We start from the raw sequence: 26,981 nt of genomic DNA, 5'->3' as shown, positions 1-26,981 counted from the left end.
ATAGGCGGCGAGGAAGGGGCGGGAGCGCTACCTGCCGTTGGCCACGAGAAGGCGCGCGCGGACGGTGGAGCGCTGGGTGGGGGGGAGGGTGGGCTCGGCGTCACGTGACTAGACCCCTCCTTCCTCCCCTCCCCCGCGACCGGCCCGTCGCTGTCACGTGCGCGGTGCCGGCCGCGCACCCGCTGGGCCCTTTGGCTTGCTGTACGCGCGGGGAGGTGGCAGCAACGGCCGTAACGGCTGTAACGGTTGCGGCTCTTCCTCGGGCCGCCCGCCCCCGGCGCAGAGGCGCCTCGCAGGGAGGGCGAGCGCCCACCCCGCCGGGCGGAGGGGCCGCAGGGAGCCTCCCGAGGATGCCGCAGAGGCCGGGTGAGGAGCGTGAGGCGGGGTAGCGTGTGTGGCCGGGCTGGTTCCCCCCGCGCCGCCAGCCTGGACCCTGGCGGCCCCCGCTCACGCTGAGGGGCTGCGTTTTCGCGTGGGCGGGAGCTGTGGGCGGTGGGAAGCAGCGCTCGGGGCTGCGACAGGCTGTACCGGGCTGGAGGTCACCGCCGTCCTCGTCCCCACAGGGACCCCTCGTCCCCGGGGCAGCGGCTCCGCTGCTGCGAGAGTCTCCTCAGCTAATCTTACCCTTTCGGAGGAGAAATCCCCCCTCTAATTTAAACAACACTGGTGGCATTTGCTTAGCGATTGTTATCCGAGTGGCTTCTTGAAGCTTTTTTTCCATTCTGGCTGTGAATTTCTTTCACGTAACTTTGTCTAACTCTAAAAATATCTCTTCTGATTTGCCATAACTTACAGTATCTTCTTAATAGTTTTTTTTCTAGTTCATGGTTTTCAGTTCATCTTTCTCTTTGTTGTCTGCTTCCTGAAAGCTGAGGTCCAGCTTACTGAAAAAGTAGGGGCTCTTAACGTTTTTCTCACTGGACTTTTATATGAATAACTAGTGTCTCTTTAATTTTTAGGGCGCTATTACTTGAATGAGTCATGATGAGTCTTTTAAAGTAAATATTAAAGGATTAAAAAAAATTTTTTTAAAGGAATTTTTAAAGTTCTACTTTAGACAGTTTTTTATGACCTCTTCTGGAAGACACATTGCAGTCTGCTGATGAAAGGTGAAATGGAAGATCTAACAGGTATTGGGGGCATTCTGAAAATGAGTAGAGATGGCCTTTGACATTCAGTCTATGGGAAAGAACAAGGGAAATAGAAATATCCTTTTTCTGATACATGGTACACAGGCAAAGTTTGTATCCTATTGCAGGAACTTAAACTGGGAGTGGGGTTATGAGAGAAAGATGCTAGCCATCCTAAAAGTAAATGTGTTTGGAGCCCAAAGTTGGTTAGGAAAAGCAGTGTTCGGGAGAGCCGGTAAGTCTTTGGAGCCTTAATATAAATGTTTTCCTGAATGCTTATCTCTGTATGCATAGTGAAATTGAACTATTGGTGCTGCTTAGGAGATGTCTTGTCCTAAGGGAATGGTACATTGCAATAAGTTACAGTAATGGTTCAGCTAATTAAAAAAAAGCATATTGTGCCCGTAATTATATTTCTGTTATGATGAGCTGGTTACTTTGTCATCCTCCTAGGCTTTTTTTTTTTTTTTTGGTATAGTTAAAGCAGTCTTATGTTCAATAGTATTTGTGTGCGTGGTGTTGTTTACTTTTTTTAATCTCTTTTAACCAGTTACTGAAAGCAAATAGGAGGACTGACTGCCAGTTCTTACATCAGCATGTTTTTCTTTCCCTGGATTGCTCATAAAAGGCATCCAAAAATAAATCATCACCATGCAGAGGTTTGAACATACAGATTTTGTCATAGAAATCTAGCACTTTACCATAAAGCAAGGAAAGTGAGTTATAGCATGTACTTTCAGGGAGTGTAATATTTTTCTGATGACAGGGAGAAATCCACAATAAAATCACTTAGTTTGCACAGCTGATTAATGTCAATAGTATGTGTTGTTTCACCTTTTTTTTTTTTCTCCTCATTACGGGAATATGAGATAAAAATGCAAAGACAAGCTGGAGAAAACACAGGTGAGATTAGTGCTATGTCTAGGATGTGACTCTTTCATGGTTGAGGTAGCTTAAAAAAAAAAAAAATTAGGTCTGCCAGTCATTTCTTGTGCTTCTACAACCAGATCTTCCAGCTTTTGTTGTTTTCAATACTGTCTATGATTCCCCTACACAAGTAGGAGAAATGAAGGCCTGAGCCAAGCAATTTCTTTCTGTGCAGGCATGAGTCTGCCCAAATAGAATATGCTACAAAATTGGAGCCTGAGGAAAGAGTGAAAGAACTATGTTCAAATAATCTTTACAAATAAGGGAAAAATCTCTGAGAAGTTAACTACAGTTTTTTGTTGCAAAGACAATTGGTACTGTTTTCCTGGTAGAGTGTTGTGTGAAGTCATTGTTCTCTCCAGTGTGGATTTGTTTAGCTGAACTATAAATGACATAAAAACTTTATCTAAAATCATTTTAAGAACATTTTGTAAACATTGTCTTTGTTTTCTGCAGGGATTCATGTATGCCTATATGTATTGCTAATAATCAGCCTGCACATTGTTTCTTTGGAAAGCAAGTTAGTGAAATGTTGAATGCATAGGCAGTAGTTTAGCACAGAATTTTTGAAGGGCTTCTGTCTCTTAGAGGTTGGGGCTTTTTTTTAATGTGTGCAGGTCTAGGTTCCCCTCCCCCCTAATGCTGATGAAGGCTCTGAGTTCAATTTCTTTTTAGCACAACATGTGGCCAGTTTAGTTTCCTTCTCTACAAGTCATCCTTTCTTGCTTATTTTTAGCATCACTGCAATTCAAACAATCACCTTTGTTTCTGTTCCTGTTTGTATACTGATGTTGGTTAATTTCAAAGATGTCAAAGCAGTCGGAATAGGTACTGTTGATATATGCCCCCTCTGCTGGTTGGTTCTGCAATAATGGAATACAAAATAAAGCTAGATGGTGTATAGTTGTTTGTCACTGAATCATGTAGCAGAAATGAAAAGATAGTTAAGAGCAGTGACATACAGTATTTCTAAAAGCAACCACCTACCAGAGCACCAAGTTTAAGCCTATGACTTTTATATTAACAAAGCTTTCAACTGCTACTTTTTCAGGAATATTAACTCTTTTTAAAAAATCATCTTGATGTTGATATGTAAATGACAGATATTCCTTAAAACTATTGCTGCCATATTGAGTTCAAAATCCAAACAATAGCTTGTGACCTATTATTTTGAGATGGCTACTTGCATACAGATCAAAATAACCTCTGTTACTTCAGGCTCCAACTGCTGCATTTGCTACTACATTGCACTTAAAACTTTCCAGTGCAAGTGTAGTCTTTACACAGTATTTAATGTAGGAGGGTCTAGGCCTCTAGGTGACTATCAGAAGAAGTAAATAATAATCAAACTTAACTCTCTTATTCACATGGTTCAGGAAGGTTGAGTGAAGGGCACTGTGTTCCTTTGTGCTGCTATTTGCAACGACATGGTTAAAGTCTCCTAGATCAGCTTTTCACAGCAAGCAATAGCCCAGAAGAAACTCTGCACAAGCCATTTTTTTCCCCATGTTCAGAGAAACTTTGCACAAGGATGAAATTTGGGTATGACTGGTGTGAGAGGCTAGTATATTGTAGCATCTGTCTTTTTGGAAAGAGTATAGCATGTCTTGGAGGATGCTAAAATTACCTGTGTTTTTGCATGAATCCTGCTGAGTTACTTTAATGACATCTTTTACATTTATAGTACTATGTATATACATATATATTCCCCAAATACATTTCCCCTGTTACTTTTTTTTTTTTTTTTCCACGTGGCTAACAAAAACTCCTACTGGAAAACCAGAAACTTGTGGCTAAGGTTGTTAAGGAATCTGTCTTTAGAGAGGGAAAGAGTGGTGCTTATGCCAGGCTGGGCACATGCTTTCTGTGGGAAATAGATGATAAGTAAAACCTCTTTCTAAGTGTAGTTGAAACGGAGAACCAGTAGTCTATGTACAAAACCCTGAACTCTCAGGGATGTATGTTATATCACTCATTTAGACATAAGCATAAACAAAAAGAGCTGCTCTTACTCATGTAAAAAAAAAAAAAAATTGTGACTTGATGATAGGTACTCCAGCAAATGGCAGCATCTAAGGGCAATACCTAATATTTTTATAGGAGGGGAAAAAAAGGTGAGGGGAACAGTATGTACTATACAAAAGGCAAGAGCATTTTTTTAAAAGATTTTTTTTGGGAACCTTTATTGGTTTTTAAATCTAGAGAGACATCGGGACTGAGATTTATTAAAGAAACAAACCTGCCAATGGCAGATGATTTAGCATTAAAAGCCTGTTAAGAAAATCCCTTGAAATAACTTTGTAGGATTGTGGTAACAGTTGAAATAGGAAATATACAAAATTATTTTAGATAAAGGAGAGTTATACCTGTTAAGATTCTTCAGTTGTTCTTTGCTTATGTCTTCAATCTGGAAACTTCTGTGTCCTTGTAAGTTTTTCTTTTATCTAATGATATTGGTTGGTCTAACAAGATATCCATTTGAGCCTTGAGATATGGGAAATGCATTATAACTAACCTAGCTTTGGGATGTGTCTGGGAAGATTTAGTTGAAGAGGAATGGTTAACTGAGTCATACAGTAGTGGAAAACAAGTCAAGTGGATTAAAGAGCTGGTGCAAAGATCAGAAAAGGAAGGATAAGACATGTAGCACATTTTAAACTGGTTACCTTGAGGGTCCAGAAACTGGTTACCTTGAGGTCCCTCAAGGTTACCTTGAGGGTTACCTTGTGGTGTAAGACTTGTTAATAGTAACTTACTAGAACATTTTTCATTTAAGTGGCATTTTGCCTTCGTGTCTTAAATTGACAGGATGCAATGGAAAGAAATTCGGTCAATAAATTTTTTTTTTTTTTTTTTGAATGACCAGTTTATGTTATGTTCATGCCTTGCCAAGTGTATATTATATAGGGCAAATTAAACAGGTAAAGCCAGAAGGCACAATTAGCTAGTCTGCTCATAAGAACAAGTCATCACTGTCTCATTTTCAATTGATCAGTAGTGTCATATGTTAAAAGGTTTGCCAAAGTGAGGTAACAGTTCTTGGGTTTTAAATCTCAGCAGCTGACTAGTCTGAGTTTATAAGTGGACTAGAAATTAAGAAGTATTAAATGCATTCAAATCTATTTAGCTGTGTAGAGAGGTGTTCCTGGCATTAGGTATATTTTCAAAAGCAGTTCTACAAACCCATTTATTATGGATGTGCCATCTGGAGACTTCAGGTGTTTTCAAGACTTACTTCAGATATGAAATGTAGAGTGAAGTTATTCTCTTAATGAGAGGTGCTTATAGAGCAAACCTGGGTTTGCTGAAGCAGGGTTATGATATTTGATAAGGAGATACTTCAGCTGTCTGAAAAGTTTCTCAAATCAAATCATAGTCTGTGTTTTGATGTGGGTTTTGGGTTTGTTTTTTGTTGGTTTATTTTTTGTTTTCTTTTAAATACACAGCACTTCCACTGTGACCTCAAAGTTTCTCAAATTCTTAAAAAAAAAAAAAAAAAGCATAGGCCAGTTTGCCAAAGGTGCAGTCTTAATTCTAAACCATAAGTCTCTGTCAGTTTTTTTTCCCCCAAAGTGCTTTATTTCAGTGTTTTGCATTGAACATCCTATGTTTTAGGATTGACTGCTGGTGTTGAATAAACACTCTCTGAAGCTTTGTCTTGGTTGTCGGAACAATTTTTATGACCAAGCCCTGGAAGCAAAAGGAAGGAGGCTCTCTTGTGTTCTTGTTGCTCATATCTGCTGCCCCGGCACTGTGAGTGAGAAGTCTGACTTGAATGCAGCAAAACAAAGAATAGAGGGATGGAGTAGGGTTTGAGCAGATAAAGGGAGAGAACTAGGTGTGGATGAGAAGACAGCATCTGAATAGAGACTTTTTCTTACCCACTGAATGTTTTCTTAGCCTTCATTTTTTAACAGGTCATTGTTGTTTGTATCGTAGCACTGACACTGTGGAATTCACCAAGAGCTTTTAAGATTTCATGGAATTTGCTGATACTCCATGAGCATGGATTATGGAATGTCAATGGCAGAATCCCTTCAGAGTAGGAGTGTTGTTATAGTTCTTCTGTGCAGGACTGAAGGCCTAAATAATCTGTGTAGGTTTATGTTGAATGTCAGGTTCATTCTTGAGCTGGTGCAACTGTCCTGAGGAAACTGGTTAAGAAGGAGGATCATGGAAGTACAGGTTGTATGCGTCTGTATTCACTGACAGATGAAATCTATGTCCATTCGTCTGCTCCCAGCTTTTAATGGGGTCCAGCTTGTTTCTCAGTAACTACTTATGACTGTTTTATTTGATCACTTTTCTCTAAGGTGTTTCACTGCTTAGTTGTACAAACTCATAAGTTTATTTCTTGCTTTCATGTTCTCAGAAATAAGTTTTGACCATAAAAAGAGTTCTTAATTACACAACAGATGACAAATTTCATTCATATACTCAACAGTCCCAGCTTTATTTTTATTTGCAAGATTTGCAGATACTTCAACTGCTTTATTAGCTGGCATATGTAAGTTGTAAGACTACTTAAATTTCACAGGCAAAAATTTTGTAAACAGGAGTTCCAGCTGTAATTCAGAAATCCACCCTTCCACTGAATAGATGATACTTGCTAAATCACAAGTCTTTAACACGTTTTCATGTGGAACAGCAGATGTTTTCCATTTCAGTATACTGAATTAAGTTTACTTGAACATCCAGTTAAGAAAGGTCTGTTCTTGTAATTTGACTACCAGTGACTTGCTATTTGTTCATCTTAATGGAAATGTAATTACTTATTTCATATAGAATATTATGTTTTCAGAGACCAGTTAACACTTGTCTTTCCTCTAATCTAATGGAAATTATCTTATTGTCTGCTGCTGAAAGTACAAAATACGTTTTTAATAAGCTTTTGTTTTTCTTTACAGCAATGCCATCTTACTCATAGAAACTTCATGAGATACAGTAGCATCATGGTGGATGTAGGAAAGTGGCCAATATTTACTTTACTGTCACCTCAAGAAATAGCATCTATTCGAAAAGCATGTGTATTTGGTACATCAGCCAATGAAGCTATATATATAACACACAATGATGAGGTAAGGCCATAATAAAATGGAACAGATACTCTACAATTAGTTGTTTGCAGAATCCGCAGAGTATTAGTAAGTAAATAGCTTCTCAAAGGCAGTATGTGAATTTGTGTTTTTCAAAACATACATGGAAGTGTTGGATGTAACTTGTAATTTTTTTTTAAATCTTGTATGTGGATAATGTAGACGGAGTATTTAGAAAACTTACAAATGACAAAGGCCAGGATGGATTACATGCACTTTTGAAGACAGTCAGAATTCTAAAGAAGTTGTGGTGGTTTGAAATTAAGTAAAAGCATTCCAGGTATGCAGATATAAAATGAGAATATAGCTGGCTAAGTAAGAATACTGCAGAAAAGAATCTGTGGATTATAATGATTCAGAAACTCAGTGTGAGTTACAATTTTGCTATTGAGGAAAAAACAAGAGATTTTCTGGGATATGTTAATGGGAGGGTTTACTGTAAGACTTGGTAGAGTAGGGTTTTTCCTTCAGTCCTCCCAAAACTGCTTGTAGGATTGGGCCCCTCAAGGTACAGCTGTGGCTGTTCTGTACAAGCTGTGGTTAGAAGAAAGCAGAAGGGTGGTGTACCCCACTTAGACAACTTACTGAATGCTACTTATAGTGCAGTCCCTGCAAATGAGAAGCCTAGCTTCCAGGCCTGCATGAATCTGAGGAATTTGGACTCAACAGTTAACTTCCAAACAAGTGTCCTGATTCTGACTCTTGAAGCTGTTAACTACCATGAGTGAAGTCTCTGTCTTTCAAGAGCCAATGGCAAAACTCTGTCCTGGCTTTATAAAGGCTTGGATGTCACAACGTCTCTGCACACCTGAGTTTAAATGGCTTGAAGTGAGTATTCCTCTGTCTTTCAGGTGTTTGTTTTTGGACTGAATTGCAGTAATTGTTTGGGAACTGGAGATAGTCAGAGCACAATAGTACCAAAGAAATTAGAAGCCTTATGTGGAAAGAAGATTTCCAGTCTCAGTTATGGAAGTGGACCACATGTTGTACTTTCCACTGAAGGTAGAAAATAATCACTTATTATGGAATCATAAGCTACAGATTTTAAGTTCCACTTAAGCTTAGCAAGAAGGGATATCTGGTACAACTGAATGGATTTGTTAACTGAAAAATGCACACTAAGGAATTCTCTTTGGTCTTAAGTGGAATTAAATGTATCGTCTAATATGTAAAATGAGTTTCCCTTGCATTTCCTTTATGCTTAACTGTGGAGTTTTACTATATCAATCATGACATATACAGTCTTACCAGTGCACTTCCACTTAATTCCAAAATAATCTAGAGGTCATAGTGTGATGTGATATATATGTGTATATATACATATATAATAAATATATATATTTTTATATATAAATATTTATGACATGAATTTAATCTTTCAGTATACGGATAGTACTTGTAATAGTCTCACTATTTGTTACATCTTTTCACTTACATGTTTTCATTCTCTAGTTTCTTAAATTGTCTATCTTAGTTTCTGTGGAATTTGTGGTGGTTTTATCACAAATTTAAATTTTTTTGCAGATGGTGAAGTTTATGCTTGGGGTCATAATGGTTACAGCCAGCTTGGGAATGGCACAACCAGTCAGGGCATTGCTCCCGTTCAAGTTTGCACAAATCTGTTAATAAAGAAAGTGGTGGAAGTAGCTTGTGGCTCTCATCATTCCATGGCGTTATCATTTGATGGGGATGTAAGTTGAAACCTGTTCAAACTTCTCAATTTTCTTCTTGAAGTGAATAGTGCAGGTGACCTTGCAGTCTGAAGTTCTCTCTATCCACAATATAGCTACAGCATAACCTTTTCTCCTGCTGCCTTAAACTACAGCATCCTTTTCTTCAGAGCAGACTTGGAAACAGCTCACCCCCCCCCCCCCAAACAAACAAAAAAAGGGCCAGTAGATTTTGTGTGGCTTTCATTTGTTAAATGTCTCATAAGGATGAGGCCAGAAAGCTGTGCCACTTACAAATGGTAGAATCTTTGTAAGGTGCAAATCTTCAGGTTGTTTTTTGTTTGCAATTTTGATATTTAAGGCATGTATTTAGTTGTTTGTACTAACTGATTTAGCCTTTAATCTGTTTCTTGTAGTCTTCATGATTTTCATGTTGGTATTGTGAAAGAATGTTACTTTGCCCACTTTTGCATACCTCTGTGTGTAGCTACTGAAAGAGCACTTGGTTTATATCCCAAGCCTGATTTATGCTGCTTATTGACTTGCCTTAAGGCTCTGTGTCATAGGAAACGCGTACTGTTAGTTTCCAGTTAGTCAGACTTGTTTGATGCATATGTATCTCTGGTTTCCAAGTTGCATGCTACTGCATAGAGGAGAGCCTGGTTTGGCTTTGTCATAAGAAATGGGGGGTTCTGATTCAAAGCCTTTCTAATGATGAAAATGGAAGCCACAATTTTTTCCATCCTTGTGACCACAGTGTCTGTGCACATCCATGTTATGGTTCTATGTGGATTCATACTGCAACCATTGATACAAAGTAGCAAGTCAGTGTTTTGAAGGAAGGAAAGAGTACTGGGTTAAGTTAAGTGGTCTGGGCTGTGTATCTCTGAGAGGAGTCTAAGCTTAGGAGGGATTGTCATGCTTTCAGGTTTGCCTGAGATAAACTATAAAACTTGCTTTGCATGTAGGAAAGCAAGGGTGTTCATGCAGTAATTTAACTAATGGTGTTAGATGTTGTGTGGTAGTTGCTTGCAGCGGCCGTGCTGTCTTTCTGTAATAAATGTAACGTGCTTGAAAACTCGGAAGTGGGGAAACTTCTTTATTTCCTGTGGAGTTGGTATTTGCAGCTGGCTAGCAACTGTGGCTAGTTAATGTACTATAAATCCACCCTTTTAACATACTTTGCAGTAACAGTCTAGTTGTGCTCTGAGGTTTTTATTGGTACCAGAAATAATTGATTATACTGAAAGCAGTCAAATGTGTTACATGGTGTTTAATTTACAGAAAGATTTTGCTGCAGAATCTCATGTGACTTAATATAACTGGAGTTTCAGAAGGGCTTTGAAGTTGAAAGTGTTCATGGAAATACTTGGCATAATTGATTTGTACAGTTGCTTGAGTGGACATTTAATGCAGTGTAGATAAAAAGAGTATCCTAATGGTAGACTTAAGGGAAGGAAACAGTATCTTCACTTCCACTTGATACTGATTTGAGGAAAAGACTGGAAGAGAACAAAGTGTTTGCTCATAATGGAGCTTGTGTCTACAGGACTGCAGACATTCATACTCCTCCGAAAGAGGAAACTGATTGGCTCTTTGACATTTTGACCTACCTTCTGAGTTACTCTTCCTTAATGTTTTATTATTGAAATAAAAGTATTTTATACATGGACATAATTAAAATTCTCTTCAAATATTCAGTAGGAATCAAAGACCAAGGAAATACAAGTAACAGAGCAAAGGATTAGTGCTTTCTTTTTGTATTAGACCTGGCATGTAAGGTGCTTTTTAATGTGACTTTTGGTTAGGTGTCACAGTAAACATGCTGCTTCTGGCACTAAAGGGTGTGCAAACTTTACATAAGGATAATCAGAGCGCTTACAATAAGTGTCAGTGCCATTTTAGTGAGGGGGTTGGCTGGCTGTGGCCTGATATTTCCAACAGGACAAACTTTTAACTGGGTGAAGCATCTCAGAATAAATTATCAGGAATAGTTTTATGCTAAGCTATGGATTTGTGTGTGAAATGGAAACATTAAAGGAACTGAAAATCCAAAGGCTATATACTTGTGTCTCTTTTGGACTTTTAGATGAAAGCAACCAATATTTTTCTGTTCTTATTACTAGCTGTTTGTCACTGACAAACTTTGAACTATCAGAGATGGTGCTTTTTATTAATGCCACCATGTAACAAAGTTTTGCTACTGTGAAGTGTGGCTGATAAACATCCCTTTTCACAGTTCCTGAGAGATGTGAAAGGAGGTATGGTGATTGTCCAGCTATAAGCTGGTTTAGAAGTCTCTGAAGACAATTAAACAGCTTTGAAAGGGGAAGTTCAGCACGTCTGTGAAACAAATAACATTTTTACTTGCATTCCTTTTTGCAACGTCATGAAAGGATAAAGAAAGTCTGCTCACTAAGCTCTGTGTCTTATTTTCAGGCTTATATTTAATATGGAAATATATTCCATGTGTCAGCTGTAGTTGGTTGTCCAGTTCTGTAGAAAGAAGCTGAAAAAAGTGTAATGTTTGTATTTGCTAGGTCAGACCTGTTGCTGTTTATAGCTTTCAGTTGTTTAAAATTTTAGCTACTTAAATAGCTTACCCAGTCTGATCCTAACAGTATGTTCTAAAGTTGTTATTATTACTATTAGAAGGATTAAACTGCACTTACATTGTTGTTTGTTTTGTTTTGTTTTTTACTGGACAGCTATATGCTTGGGGCTATAACAACTGTGGTCAAGTTGGATCTGGATCTACTGCAAACCAGCCAACTCCTCGTAGAGTTTCAAACTGTTTACAGGGTAAAATGGTCGTTGGCATTGCTTGTGGTCAGACATCCTCCATGGCTGTAGTAAACAATGGTGAGGTAAGCGTTCCTGCATTCTCCTGTTCGTTCTCTGTTGCCCTAGCTTAAGAGGTTAATATCCGAACATGAACCCTGTCTGTATTCAGCATTTTTCCAAGTTATAGAGTATGTATTGATAACTACCGTAGGACTGACTTAAGGAAAACTATGTAGTTAGTTGGAATTGCCTTCTGTAAAGTAAACTTATTCCTCTTTACTGCAAAGACTGTATTAGAACTTGATTTTCTTTTTTGCTGAGTCTGCAGCTGTCAGTATTTGAACTGTTGTATTAAGCATGTGTTTCTTTATTATTTCAATAGATTGTTTAATATGTGTTTTAGTTAGATTTTTACATGCACAGTTAAATAGTTAATCTTTCTGCAAGTATATGCTGAATGATCCTGGTTCTTCAGCATGCTACTTAACTGCTGGCAAGAAAAACAAAGCCAGCTTTTGAAAGTTGCCCTACTGTTGTTTAACTGTTTCATTTTACATAAGATGTTTATAATGCTATCTTTCCTCTAGGTAAGAACCATAACCTCAATTTTACTACATTTCACCAAACTCAGAATATAGCATTTCCTGATGAGTGGGAGGGACTGTGAAAGTCCTTAGTTATCCTGAGGCGGAGATGAACTTTCACTGTACATGTTTTCCTCTTGTTGGCCCACCCTAACAAAACTATAGGAAAAATTCTGAAGAGTTAAGCTGGGGACATCAACTTAAATTAATCCAATAGGTGATCAGCTGATCAGAGATACAGATTTCATGATTTCTTTAAAAAGGAAAAAGTGAGAGGGAGGAAAAAAAAGTTGATGCTATAAGACAGACTTTAGTGTATTGTAAGTTAGTACTTCAAAGACAAATATTTCGGAAAGCTTCTTGAGCGGGTAAATGTAGGATTGAAAAGTTGGATGCGGTCAACCATTGCAGTAGATTATCTTTTTAGCCTCTTCATATTCCTCTTGTAGTAGTGGATTTTTTTAATAATAAATACTTTTTGGACTCTGCCTGTGTCTTAAATAGCCTGTATTTCTACAAAGGGATAGCTTAATATTGCTTTGCTTTTTAAATCAGGTTTATGGCTGGGGTTACAATGGTAACGGTCAGCTAGGTCTTGGAAACAATGGCAATCAACTAACACCATGCAGAGTGGCAGCATTACATGGTGTGTGCATACTCCAGGTATGTCTAACTTGAAAGCATGAATGCATTTTTTATTTCTAGCATCTGCGAAAACTGCATGTTAGGAATCTTATACATGCTTCTAGATTTCACAGTTTTAATACTGAATTCATTTGGCTCCTATAATATATATTAGGCTTATTAAAAAAAAAAAAAAAGTGCAAGTAAGCTGTAAAATACTTGCTTTTGTAAATCTTCTGAATGCTTTAAAGTCGGCTAGTGTAACTATAAATGAACTATGTTATTGGTACAAATTGCTTTTTTGTTACAAAGCTGAATGAGTGAGATACACTAAGCAAATAGGAGGAACCAAAACAAACAATAAAAGATTTTTAAACTAGATTCTACATTGTCCTAGTCATCCCCTAAGATGTGAGGGGAGAGCGGGAGGTAAGAGAGTGGCTGTTTGTTTACAGCTAAAGATTAGAACTAAAATTTGGGATTTTCTGGATGTTTACCAAGCTGCTTTGAAGTTTCATTTTGTAGCTCAGGATGAACAGTTATGTTAAAACATAGTGAGTTTCTTCCTTTTTAGAAAGGGCTGAAGGGGCCATTGGCTTTGGGACTTCAGCTATCGTAGTTCATATAGTATTCTAAATATCAAATTCTCAAAGTATTTCAGAGTTGCAAGATATGATGATGAAGTTCATTCTTTGAGGAATCTGCACTTGAAAGCAAGTAGAGGCTAGGAAGACTCTAAAGGGGCTTCTATAAAATACAACTAAATTAAAGATGCAAAATGAGAAATGATTAGTTCTTGTGGAAAAAGACTGTTACTAGACCTCCTATATGTTTAGACCATGTAGCAAATGATTTGGAAGGAGTAACCAATATACCCTAAATTAATGAAGTTTGGAGTTTTCCAGTACTTACTGTTAATGTGTTAGCTTTAAGTACTGAGAAATAACATTTTTCTGGTGCTAAACAGAATGCCTGTGGTATTTGACATCTGTCAGACTAAGGTAATGTGTGCAATAACTTTGTTTTTCATCTTTCTTGTTTGTTTAATAGTAATGCTTATAAATTTACTTACAGATTGCCTGTGGCTATGCGCACACACTAGCACTAACAGATGAGGGTTTGCTCTATGCCTGGGGAGCTAACACTTACGGGCAGCTGGGAACTGGCAATAAAAGTAACCAGCTAAGCCCGGTGCAGATCATGATGGAGAAAGAAAGGTAATCTTGCTGAAGCTGTTCCCGAGATTGACATGTCTGAGCATATGTTATGTGGTCTTTAGCACTGGAAGCATGCATGTTTGGGCCTGGTGGATTGTATTTGTATTGCTAATATTAAAAGCATAGGAAAGGATGGTATTTTACTGTTTACTTCAGACTGAGTGCTTTTTTGCTATCTGTAATGACTATTGAAAGTAAATGTACCCTGCACTTGCCTGACACTGAAAAATAATGAATGGCTAAGTGCTAGGTTATTCTAAACGTGATTCCTTTGGTCAAAAATGTGGAGCTGTGCAGTCACCATACCAAGCTTTTAAGCTATATTGAGGGCTACACTAAAAAATAAAACACAAAAAAAACCCCATCCTACAAAAAGTACCTCTTTTGTAAGGAGTAGTACATGGGGAAAAATCAATTTTCTGAGAGGTTCTTTGGTCAGTAGCCACCAGTGTAAACAAGACTTGGTTTGCAAGGTTGCTAGAGCTAAGGGCAGATGTTACCCCTCTTGGTGGTGGCACCAGGTCATAGTTTAAATAACATGCCTATATTCTCCTGACCCATGAAAGATTGACCCTAACTCTTGTTCAACATCTTCAGCACCCTTTTTGTCATAATATTTGGGACCCAAATCCTATGACCCTTCCTACAATCTTGGAGATCTTAGTCTCATTCTCCAGAGCCATGTGCATGCCTATAGATTAATGTACCTCTGTTTGGAAACCTCTTAACCTGTAAATCTTTTAACTTGTTATCGCCTCCTAAATAGGAAATACTTGGAGATTGGTGTGGGGGGGGGATTTCCTCCTCCATTTCCTCTACCATTTGGGTATAAAAGCTATCATTTTATAGCTCTGACCTGTCTTTCAGGGAAGCCGTTCCTATATATATATATTTTTCCCCTGTTTCTTGCACTTAACATGAAATGAAAAAGCTGCATAGTGCTGAGATTCCTGACAGGACTTGGGAAAAAAAAAAAAGGGGGAGGGGGGATGGGTGGGAAGTAGAAAGGAACCAGCATAATAGAAACTGCTAATGTGAGGCTGGCTTGTCTGTGAAGAAACTGACACTAGAGAGGCAAATTGTACTTATTTGTTTATTCATTAAGGCACTGAAAGGGAAATCTGTATGCTTGCAATAAGCAACTTTATTTTCTTAGCGATTTATTTTTCAAGTGAGTTAAGGGCAGCTTTACATTTACAAGTGTACATGAACTCAAGTGTGGGATTATAATAAAACTGGCATTTGTTCAATGGCTAAAGGAGGAGGGAGAACATATCGTAGAACTTCTGCTTGGAATCTAAGGGAGAGATAAGTCACTTAAACTTGCTCATTTTGCTTGACTTGGTTCCCTTGGAATCAGAGCTATAAGTGGGTGAGCTGTCATTGCCCATGAAGCGTGTTAATGCTTCTCTTGCTGCTCCTTTCATGTATATAATTCATTTGTCATTTATATGTAATGCTGCTGTAAGTTCCTTGTGAGGTGGCATTTGTTGCTGTCTTGAAGAATCTTGCACATACAGCTTATAAGGACTTTTAGACCTTGTCTTATGTTAGTTTGGAGGTACAATTATGAAGGTAAGATTCCATATATATATATACACACACACACACGTGCGTGCATGTGCACACACACAGATAGATAGTATAGCTACCCTAAAAAGAAGGATCTGTTCTGGGAAGGAGAGGCAGTTTAGGGGAGGAAAAGTTTAGCTATTGCTGGATAGCTATGACTGAAAGTAAGTTGTTACAACATTAGCAGAAACTAAAACTGATACAGTTGCTTCTGAGAAAATAAGGGCAGAAACAGTATGTTTTTTGGATTTGTGGAGACTAGACATTCCTCAGTTGAAGTATGAGTTAAGGAAGGACAGCTGTTGGGACTGTAATACTCAAGTAATCTGATACTTAAACATGAAGATGTCTGGAGACTAGCTCTAGCAGGAAAAACCCTAAAATGATTACTTTATGATGTCCCATTAGAGACATGGGCATGTCTGCTAAAAGATCTGTGTTGCATAGAGCTTCTTAAGCTGCTGCTGATGTAATATGTTCTATTAGTATTTAATTTGCTAGAAATTATCAATACGGATGCTAAAAGTGACTGTAGCTTTTTCCAGTGTTTTATGTTGAAAGAGTTTTTGAATGTAAAATCTGGCTCTGTGTTTTGCCTAACAATATGGATGAAAAGTTAGCTTTTTTGGTAAACAATGAAACACTTTGGTGTACATTTAGATTCTTTGAAAAGATGTTTATTTGTCCCAGCTGATGAGGGTTTTTTTTTCTCCTTTAAATAAATTAAAAGCACAGAAGTATGAAGTCCTCTGATGCATTTTAACATGGCGGGGGTATCAGGAAAGCAGAGCTTTTATTTTGAACCAAGTCTGGAACTTCCCCTAATTTTTGCTCATCTAAACAGAGACATTGGAAATGTCCTTGCAGTCCTTTTAATGGAAGTGTGATTCTTTTTGGTTCCTATAACACTTCAAATAACAGGGTGAGGATAGCGAGAACAAAATAGATAGTGTATATCAGCAGCTGTAGTATTTTAAGAAGTTCTATACAGTATCTTCAATCCCCTCATAGACTTTATTTAAAAACCAGCCACAGCTCTTCAAGAATGGGGTTTTAAGTGTGCACATTCACCTCCCCTCAAATAAAGCACTGTCCATAATAGAACTACGTTCCAAACTGAGCTTCAGTATTGAAGAAAGGAAACGAAAAGCAAAATATGATGTCAAAAAGGCAGGCGTTAGGTCAGAACTCTATATGCAAAAACAGATTAAAGGAGGGATAGAAGGGTTTCTTATTAAGATCCTGTGTATTTTCCAGCAAGCCCTTCAGTCTTGAAATGCAAGAATTTTTATAACATCTCTCTGAAAGAAGTTCTGAAAAGTGCTCTACAAAATCAAAGTAGTAGAACTTTCCAGACTGTTCCCTAACTGGAAGTTTTGTAAGCTGTATCCGCATTCATCCTTGAAATGTCTTACATGTATTGGCTTAAAAAAAAAAAAAAAAAAAAAAACTTTTCCCAACCACAAGAAAGGTATGAAGAAAAAGAAAACAAGGAATGTCAACTGAAAAGGACATTTTCAAAGACTTGATAGATTGTAGTCAGATATTGCTTTGATTATATCATTGCAGTTCTTATATTGATCAGTTCAAACAAAATCACCTTCCTTGCTCTGCATGAACTACAGGAGTACAGATACATAGTTTGGTTGGTTGTTCTCTTATTTTGGTGAGGCATTTGGAAGGTCATTAGTTCCATCCCTGTAAGTATCTTACAAGAGTTTTCTTCTGTTTGCAGGGTTGTGGAGATTGCAGCCTGCCACTCTGCTCACACTTCGGCTGCCAAGACGCAGAGTGGCCAGGTGTACATGTGGGGCCAGTGCCGGGGCCAGTCTGTGATCCTTCCCCACCTCACGCACTTTGCCTGCACTGACGATGTGTTTGCTTGCTTTGCTACCCCTGCTGTTATGTGGCGTCTTCTATCAGTAGGTGAGAACTCAGATATTCCAAGCAGTGCTAAACAAGCTAAATAACTTAAATGAAAATATTCTTATAAAATATGCATCCATGTGATAGTCTCTATGTATGTTTGTGGTGGTTAGCACTGTATGTCACTTTTTGTGGGAGGCCGGTTCTTGCTTTAAGGAGAACTGGCAATTTAGACTAGCTTTTCTAGCTAATAATTGTTTTTTTTCAGGAAACACTTGAGGTTTACAGCACTAAGAAAGAACAATGCCCTTCAGCAGCTGAGGATCCAGTACAGCCTTAGCAAGGTTGTTTGTTTGCCAGTAAAGGTCTAGAGACAATCCTGTTTTACGCTGCACTGTGAATATTGTATTTTTCCTACATTTGTATTGTTTGAGCCCCAGCTCAGGACTGGGAAGGACTCCTGGATCATTAAATGTAGCTTTTTGCTCCTAAAACTATTTGTTCCTGTTTGGAGGACTGCTCCTGACTCTTGTTACTTTGATATCTAACAACTTCTAATTGCAAGTGTTGTCTTTAGCTTCCTCTCCCTAGTATTTACCCTCCCAATATAAATACGAAGGGGCAAATCTCTCTCATCTTTCATGTTAGGAAGGTAAAGTAGTAGAATTCCTAGTTTCCTTTTTGTGAGGTGGTATTGCTCAACCTGATTTAGTTTGAATTGAATTGATTATCTTCGAAGGCAGGCAGATGTGCAAATAATATTCCCTGTGTAACAAGATCATAATATCATTGTTCTCTGTGTTGAAACTTTCTTCTTATACAGCCTTGGATTAAATTTGGGGATGTAGTCATTGTGACCAACTAATGCACCCAAGTCTGTTGTCTTGGTTGATAAGCTGCCAATTCTTTTTTGACCCCAAATATGCTATAAATTTGCTTAGCCTGCTCTTCATGCTTATTGGACTTCATCTTAGATCTGCCATTTCAGTCCTCAAGATCATCTAGAAGGCCTAATATACTTTAATATTGACAAGAGATCTTAATTTTGTTAGTTTATGTATGAAATTGGTTTTGTGGAGGGATCAAATCTTCTGTAACTTTCCTCCAGTCTCAGACTTTACCTTTCTGTGTGGCTTGTTTTATCTCAGACAGCCCTGTAGCTGTCTAAGAATTCCTGTCCTAACCTGGCTTCTCCATCTTAACTTCTCATTTAGCTTGTTATCACATTTATACAAGTCCAGATAACAGCATCTCGTCTATAGAGGAAAACTGAATAATTTTACCAAAGAGAGAGAAGATTAGCTTGGAATGATCTGCCTCTGGGTAAATTCAAGTCTTGTGTTATCCCACTTCCAACTTTCTTCGTTCTCTAATCATTCTTTCCTTTGGGATGTATGTTAGTCTTTCCTCTGTAGAGGTCTGACAGTTGTCCAGGTCTCTTGCATTTTGCAAGAGGCTGTAAAGGCTGTTTAAATGCTATCTTCCCTGTTTCAGTAACTTAAATTCTCAGTTTCATGAAATTTTCCCAGTCAGAGTATAACAAGTTGTTTGAATTTTATGTCTGTATCTTAATCCCCAAAGGGTAATGGGAATTAGTCTCCTCTTATTCTGATAATCCTACTACCAAATATTTAATCAAAAGCATTAATTCTGGGGCATTTTTAATCTCCATTCTGCATATATATATATWTTTTTTTCCCTCTATACCTTTTTATTTATATAGGTTAAAAAATACATTATTTTTTTTCTTGGTGAGAGCTAACTGTACATGATGGTTATTGTTCTATTTCCAGTTATGGTGGCTCTGCCAAAACTAAGATCAGTCACTCAGGATTGTCTGTGGCAAAGTTCAAATCTGCAGCCTTTGTTGTGGAAAAGGTATTTGGAGTGAAAGTTGATCTACAGCATGGCTTAAGCTAAGCTGATGACCTAGAAAAAAATGACATGAACAAGTGCAGGGGGGATTAGAGCATGGTCTAGTTAGCCCTGGTGAGATGCAGATTCCTTATATGGTCCATGTAAATTGGAGCAAAAACAAGAGTTCATTGTCTTTTGAGGCATAAACATAACTTGTTTTTAATGGCAGCTTGCTATAGCAGGAGTGTTTTATATAATACCAACTTAGTTAACTGTCTCTAATGGTGAAAAGTAATTGGAATGTATGTGGATAAATAATATGCAGTCCTATGGGACACAGGAGACTGTCCACCTCTCGTTATAGTAGAAAACTTTTTTAATATATTTTGCTTCTTAGCCAAGTGTGTTTAAAACACACTTGTGAGATATATCAACAGGAGCTTCAAATAGTATGTTGTAGTTAGGGTTCCTAAAACCTCATGGTTCTTACTTTACCACAAGTCTTGGCCTGCTTGTGCTGAAATTCTTCTATGATTTCTAGAGACAGATGATGGAACCACTATGGGACCGATATCCCAGGCCTTTTTAAGAACTGTCAAGGGGCTGCAAGATCTCAGCTTTGTTCATTTCCAAAATTGCTGAACTCCTGTGTCATTCGTAGTAGATACCGTGTTCTTGATATGGTCCATCATCTTGCAGCACTGCCATTGGGTTTTGTGCTGTCGTAATTGACTGATAAACTGAGCTAACATGAAATATCACGGATGCTGTTATGTCAGTCCAGCAAAGATGTTAATGGACAACCTGCAGGCTATATCCTACCAGCCAGTGCAAAAAAGTGGCCAGTGGGTGACATGTTTTCTTATTCTTTCAGTCATGTTAACATGACTGAAGCACCATATGCTGTGTGTTGGGTGGGTTGTAGGTGATGTTGTAGACTTCCATTACCAGCAGTTTGCAGGCTTGCTGTAGCTTCTCTGAGACCAGCTGCTGGCCCAAAGCTGGCCCAGTGCTAGAGCAGAGCTGCCGGAAGACTGGCAGTAGTGTGGGTGGTCCCCAGGTGGAGCGGAAGGAAGGAAGTTCCCCAGGGAGTTTCCTTGGTGCTGTGCTGGCCCTGGGACTGCTGGCTGGCTGCTGCAGTTTGTAGCTGTTGTGGAGCAGCCCTTGCCAGCAGAAAAGGAGAATGGACCAATTCATTTTTCTGGTTTGACCCCTTAAGCCAATAGAGTTCTGATACTGACCTGTTTACTTTACGTGCTGTTAACTGACCAGTTAACTTTAACTACAGTGATGCGAGTGTTCCGTTTAAGATGTCTAACGTGTCTAATTGTTTCTTTAGAGCATGAAGACTTTCTAACAGTAGCAGAGTCTCTGAAGAAAGAGTTTGACAGCCCAGAAACCTCAGACCTAAAGTTCCGAGTGGATGGAAAGTACATCCATGTTCACAAAGCTGTTCTGAAGATCAGGTTGTGTTCATCTTTCATGGCTCTTGTTTATACCAAATTACCTGTTAGCATCACATCTAAGGGGGAGGGGAAAAAAAGAAGGGGGGATCTAAACTCTCTCTTAAAATAGTCCATATCCACATTTCACTAAGCCTATTCATTGTTCCCAAAATAATAAATTCTGTTAAGTTAGTTTGATTGCGATGTATGCACAGATGTTTCTGTAGCATAGATCAAATACGAGTTTCATCCTGATGCTCAAGTATAACAATGTATACAATAGTAGGAACCAAAATGTGGATCACTAATTGTGATGGGGTAAGGTAAAATATTTATAATGTTGCAGAGAGATTGCAACAAATACAGTCTCTCTGAAATACATAATATAACATTCCTGCATATATCTCTATATAAATAAATATAAATAATATTTATATAAAAAAAAAAAGTGTTCCAGGTGATGTCTTTGTCTTTTAGGTGTGAACACTTCAGAACCATGTTCCAGTCATACTGGAATGAGGACATGAAGGAAGTGATAGAAATAGACCAGTTTTCTTATCCTGTGTATCGTGCCTTTCTTGAATACTTGTATACAGACAGTGTTGACCTTCCACCTGAGGATGCTATAGGTATCGCTTTTGGTCAAATTATTTTAGAAAGTAGGATCCAGAGAAACTGAGAAAAGGGGTGCAGAATAAATGTGTATATATATGGGCTTCTAGTCTAGCCTATAATAAATTTACTGGGGAATAATAAAGTTGTTTTAAAAATACTGCTGTAGCAAATTTACTACAGCAAAACTGGAGCATATTTAGGAATAAACTGTGAGTTTATTCAAAGATGGAGGAGAAACTATATTTCTCTTGACTAAAATATATGCATATTTTACTAAAATCAGTTAATGGTTAGGATAACAAGAAAAAAATCTCAGTAGATGTAATAGGGGAAACTTGGGCAGCGGAGCAAAGAGCAAGCTGTAATTCAAGCAGGATTTTTTTTGTTTTTTACAGTGGTGGCTTTTCACTTGTTATGTGCCTGTTTTGCAACAGTTCCACTCTTGCAAGCAGTTAGGTATGCAAATCAGTGGAACAGCTTGTATGTTTACAGAGATTAACAGGATTGCAGCTTGAGGTAATAAAAGGCCTTTCTTCCTGTGTAATGGTAAAATACATTTTTCTCAGTAGTGACCCATATGCATATAGCATGTTATGGACATACAGAACATCACATACAGAATAAAGATGCAACCTCTACCCCAGGAGTACATGCTGTTGTTAAAAAGCAGTGATAATTACAAGTGGCTAATATGATGGCATTTTGATTGCAGGGCTTTTGGATTTGGCTACTTCTTATTGTGAAAATAGACTGAAAAAGCTGTGTCAACACATCATCAAGAGAGGAATTACTGTGGAAAACGCATTTTCATTGCTCTCTGCTGCTGTCAGATATGATGCAGAGGTAAACTTCTAAAGTTCAGTCTCTAAATAGGTGGCTGCTTTCTGACCTGAACTGTGGAGAAAAGCAGCCAGTTATACAAGTTATCTCTAACTTAAAATCAGAAAATACTATTTACTATTGTCAGAATTTGAGAATGTTGCCATTGGACTTGCATAAACTATATTTGGATTGAAAGCTGTATGTTTTATGAACCAGTACTGGGAAGGTGAACTAGTACATAGGTATCTAAATATGACTTAAGTCCCAGGCTGAGACTCGGGATTTATAAATATTTGCATTGCTTAATTCATGGTAAAAGGTTATGACACTATGCCAAGCTTCATGAATTTCTATTTATATGGAAAAAGGTCTGATTAAAAAAAATGGAGGATGAAAACATTAACAAAACCAAGAGTAGTATTTAAAAACAAAGAAAAATCATCGCGTTCTGAGAAGCTGTTCTTGTAAGCCTTAATTTATTTCTTTTTGTATGGTTGTGGGTTGAGGTGTAGGTGGGGGGCTTGGGTATTTTGGGTTGGGTTGTTTTTGGTATTTTGTTGTTGTAAACTGAGTTATCTGCAGTCAGATACACTTTCAGTCTTTGCATTTCAAGTATGCTAATCAAATGGCAGGATAAGAACTGCCTTATGGGCCTAATAAACTTTAAAGACAGAAATAGAGTGTGAAAAGGGGAGGGCTAGTGGAATTCTCCCACTGTGTAATGTCTGATTTCACTACCAGTTCACTAACATGCTACTTTATGGACTAGTCTGGAAGTATTCCTGGGCTTTCTTTGGCTCTTTGTGCTCAGAGTAGTACCTGCATGTCAGGTTTGCAGCTTCATGATTGGCTACTTTTTATACTTGCTGTTTATGCTTATTAAAGGCTTTTGGTACTTGGTAGATCAACTCATTGCTTTTTCTTGTACTTAATATCCAGCAATATGCATGCAATTACCTTAACTTATTTCTGAGCCTTGCAGTGTGTTGCTTGTTTGATTATACCTTATTTGAATGCCGGTATTGGTGTCTGAATTATGACTTCAGCTCTATTGTGAATAATGATTTCTTTGATGGGAATTCATATAAAACATGAAGGTCTTGCATATTTTAGTTTTAAAAGATTATTTGCAGAATAGGTCTTCAGTGTGTGATTGATTCTGCTTGTAAAGAGTAGAATAAATCCGGTTACTGTGCTTTGGCCATACTTTACTAGCTAAGTGAAATTAGAAGTTTACCTAATGGTATGTTTAAATGCTAAATTAAGGAGAAAATGGGTGACACTGAGGGGTTGCTTTTGGTAAACACACTTTATGTGCAGTAAGGTTAGATCAGGGTTTGAAATTGCTTAGGTGATGTAGTTAGTTCATGGGACTGTCTGGAAGACAACAGTTGAAAGAAGCTGCTAACTTTAAAGTTTACCTTCATGGCATAAAACTCTGATATACTTTCTTTTAGTGACTGACTAACTGAATTGAAAGGGCTAGAGTTAGTTCAGGTCTGGCTTATCATTGTGACTTTTAATAATCATTGGAAGTACCTTGTGCCTTTATCACTTAATTCTATTAATTCAAGTAAAGTTTTGCTTGAAGTGCATCCACCTGCAAATGAAATTCAGCGCTTTTTTTTTTTCCTCTGCAAAACATCAAACTTTCCAAAGTGTCTTACTAATGACATAGTATTACTGTTTGTTGTATGCTTCTGTTGCATTGATTGGAATATAATTTTTTAAATAAAAGTGTAAAATATTGTAATGTGTATGATGTAATTTTATTTAAAATGTTAGTCCATTCTGTTACTTCAAAAAAAAAAAAAAAAAAAMCCAAAAAAAACCTCTCAGTGTTAAGTTCTAATAAGCTTGTCTTTTTTCATTGCACAGATGCTACACAAGCCAAGATCTGCAGCTTCAGAAAGCCTGGTTTTAGGCCAGGACATATTTTTTGTATTACTATTGTGTCAAGAATTCTCACTGGCACACAGCTGATCTAGCTTTCGGTGTTGACCTTAAGTGAAAATATGAATACTAATCAGTCTTTCATACTTCAGGTGGCTTAAAGAGCTCTGCAAATCTGTTATGCCTTACTGCAGCACCCAGTCTGCTGAGCAACTAAGGAAGGGTGTGTTCTTATGTATAAAGTACTAGTACTATAGATTATAAAGTACTAAAAAAAATTAGAGCAGGGTGGGGAGAGAGTTGCTATTTTGTAAGGGCTGCAGCATCTTCCTTATAGCATCTTAGTGCTGCACCACAAAGAATAAGTTTCCTCTTCAAAAGAGGAGTTAGAAACAAATAATCTGATTGGGAAGCAATTCTGTGGTCAATGTTATACTGACAACGACTATTTTTTGTTTTTTAGACATCCTTTCTCTCTGACATCATGTGGGTGCAATGATGGTTGTCTGAGGTTTTTCTAATCTTTATATGGGAGGCGCTTCCCAGTAATCTCAAATATCCAGAATGTTTTCTGCAAGAATTGTTTTGGTGTATTATGCCACAGTGTATTTCTTGGGACATCTGTGGAATACTTTTTTAAACAAACAAACAAACAAAAACCCTGGGTCTATTTCTAATGCACAGAAAGACCTTTTGCCTAAGCTTTGCTTTAAAAATACCAGTTAGTATACACTTGCACCAAACCCAGTGGCATGTAACTTCAAAGCTTTAGCTAAGCCATTAACGAAGCAGGAAGTCAAGCAGCCTATGTATACACTGAGATTATAATATGGAATGGAAGAGCTGAATTTTCTTAGTGTGCAGTCCTGGTTAAATTTCGTTACCTTCAGATCTCCTATTCGTATTGGGTTTAATAGTTGTCAGTGAATGTAGATGAAACTCTTCTGGATGCTAATAGCTAGACCAATCTAACCTATAAACCCTTTAAGTGGTAAAACTTTAAAAACGCACTCTTTTGAGCAATATATGTGACTGCAGCTATACAGTGAGAACCAAATTAAGGTTATTCTTTCTTTGCAGCCATGTTATGTGGGTAGAATTATTCTCTTCTATTGCATCTACACAGTCACACTATAGAAAAAGGCTGAGCGCCACTCGATTAATGTATATTTGGCTAGTTCTCTGCTGTTAATGGCACTAAAGGTAAAGCATATAAAGACATTTGTGCCTGGCTCTGAATGTAATTCTCTGTGATGGAAGTGAAGATACTAAAACCTCTTCTTTTTCTTTTTTCTTCTGTTTAGGATTTAGAAGAATTCTGCTTTAAGTTTTGTGTCAACCATTTGACAGAAGTGACACAAACTGCAGCATTCTGGCAAATGGATGGTCCTCTGCTAAAGGAATTCATTGCTAAAGCCAGTAAATGTGGAGCCTTTAAGAACTGAAACAAGAGGCTGTAAGTTTTGGGTGACTGCAGGGATTTTTTTTTTTGCAGTTGGCATGGTATAACAGGCTGGCAGAACCGTACAGGTAAAAGAAACTAAACATAACCTGGTCTGTTATATCAGAAGATGTGAAAGTCTGTATTAAAAAAAAAAAACACCGAAAACAAATATTTTGTGTGCTCAAGAAGAGTGAACTGTTTTAAAAAAAAATCAAGCAAAATACTCACTTGCATTTAGCAACTCAGGATGTTGGAACCAGCTCAGGACTTCAAATGGAGGGAGAAAAATTGCAGCATGCAAAAGATACCAAGCGGTGTCAAGGACTTATTTTTCAGGTTAGGAAGTCTCAATTCTAGCACCATCTGTTAATATTTTAAATTTAGTACTGGGGGTACTGGCCTTTTGGGGTTAGAGAATAGTCTCACCTGAGCCACTGAATGATGTCACTTAAAACATTAACTAACTCCATGGGATTATGACAAAGCAAATGGCATGGATATCTTTTATTGCAGTTGCATGATTGTGAATGAATGTGCCATTTGCTGTGTGTAATTAATCAATCAATCAATATCAAGTGTATTTTCAGTGCTTAGAAAAGCGTGCAGAAATAATGTATCCTCAAAGCCTACGTAAGTAACTTAGATCTGTTAGTTACCCCTTTTTTCAAATTGGCCATAAAGTTCTATATTTGGGTATACCCTAATATAAGTTGTAATGTGTACTTTGTGTAATCTGTACAGCAATATTTTTAATGGTTAATGAAAGATTTACCTCTTTGGTGACATCAGATTAAACTGGTTCCCCTGGAGGGGAAGGGATATACTGTTTTGGAAGTGTGTGTGTGGGGGGGGTTGTGTGTTTTTTTGTTTTTGTTTTTTTTTGCATTGAAGTATTGTATAAACTTAAATTACATGTAATAAAATTCACTGTTTTGTACTTATTCACTAGCAAACTTTTTTTGACTTGGAAGAAAATCTCAAGCTTTTTGTATTGATTTAAAAAAAGTCTCATGGTGCTTGACAAATTTCAGGAAGCAAAAAAAGGATTTATTTCTAGACACTGGCTTTCTCTTCAGTGATTATATTCTCTGGATCTGGTTGCTTTCCATTTAATAAGCTGAGACAGGTGTGTGTTTTTGCGTGTTTTTTGGGTTTTTTTTGGAAACACTGTCAGGTTGTTATTGTGCACTTTAAACTGCTCTATCCTGTGGTTGATGATGAAGGAATACCTTAAAGAAAAGTTTAAGTTTCAAAGTTTAAGACATTTAACTACAGATCTACTCTTCTTTGGGTTATGATGCTGTCACCTTTGTGCTAAGTTTTGCAGAGCCTAGATTTTGGGGTTTTTGGCAAGAAGATTTCTTGGCTAGAAGACTCTTGGCTCTGAGAATTCAGTCTGGGATCTTCTGGAAAAAATGCTTCCAAGTGTGTCATA

The 26,981-nt window shown here is 37.7% G+C and overlaps 1 protein-coding gene across 12 annotated transcripts; it reads left to right on the top strand.

Moving 5' to 3' along the window:
- Window positions 1-126: 126 nt before the first annotated feature.
- RCBTB1 (RCC1 and BTB domain containing protein 1) lies at window positions 127-26,487 on the top strand. 12 transcript variants are annotated; one of them, XM_026075390.1, is made up of 12 exons: window positions 127-366; window positions 6,965-7,135; window positions 8,005-8,155; window positions 8,678-8,844; window positions 11,532-11,690; window positions 12,747-12,854; window positions 13,890-14,032; window positions 17,340-17,530; window positions 20,667-20,793; window positions 21,250-21,401; window positions 22,100-22,230; window positions 25,407-26,487. In XM_026075390.1, the coding sequence occupies exons 2-12, from the start codon at window positions 6,992-6,994 to the stop codon at window positions 25,545-25,547; spliced, it is 1,614 nt and encodes a 537-aa protein (XP_025931175.1). In that variant the 5' UTR covers window positions 127-366; window positions 6,965-6,991; the 3' UTR covers window positions 25,548-26,487. The 12 variants fall into 12 exon arrangements, 8 of the variants coding, with proteins under 8 accessions (XP_025931175.1, XP_025931178.1, XP_025931177.1 ...); XM_026075393.1 differs by lacking the exon at window positions 127-366 and adding an exon at window positions 982-1,130; XM_026075392.1 differs by lacking the exon at window positions 127-366 and adding an exon at window positions 1,149-1,365.
- Window positions 26,488-26,981: the final 494 nt, after the last annotated feature.

The sequence above is a fragment of the Apteryx rowi genome, unplaced genomic scaffold, assembly GCF_003343035.1.
Source record: "Apteryx rowi isolate R43461 unplaced genomic scaffold, aptRow1 scaffold_402, whole genome shotgun sequence".
NCBI lineage: Eukaryota > Metazoa > Chordata > Aves > Apterygiformes > Apterygidae > Apteryx > Apteryx rowi.
This window is presented reverse-complemented; position numbering and strand designations above follow the sequence as displayed.

Bases quoted from the DNA above. Each gene is read 5' to 3' on its own strand.
- RCBTB1 (XM_026075389.1), top strand. The intron at 8,156-8,677 runs GTAGAAAATAAT...ATTTTTTTGCAG, and splicing joins TGTTGTACTTTCCACTGAAG to ATGGTGAAGTTTATGCTTGG. The intron at 17,531-20,666 runs GTGAGAACTCAG...TTGTTTCTTTAG, and splicing joins GTGGCGTCTTCTATCAGTAG to AGCATGAAGACTTTCTAACA.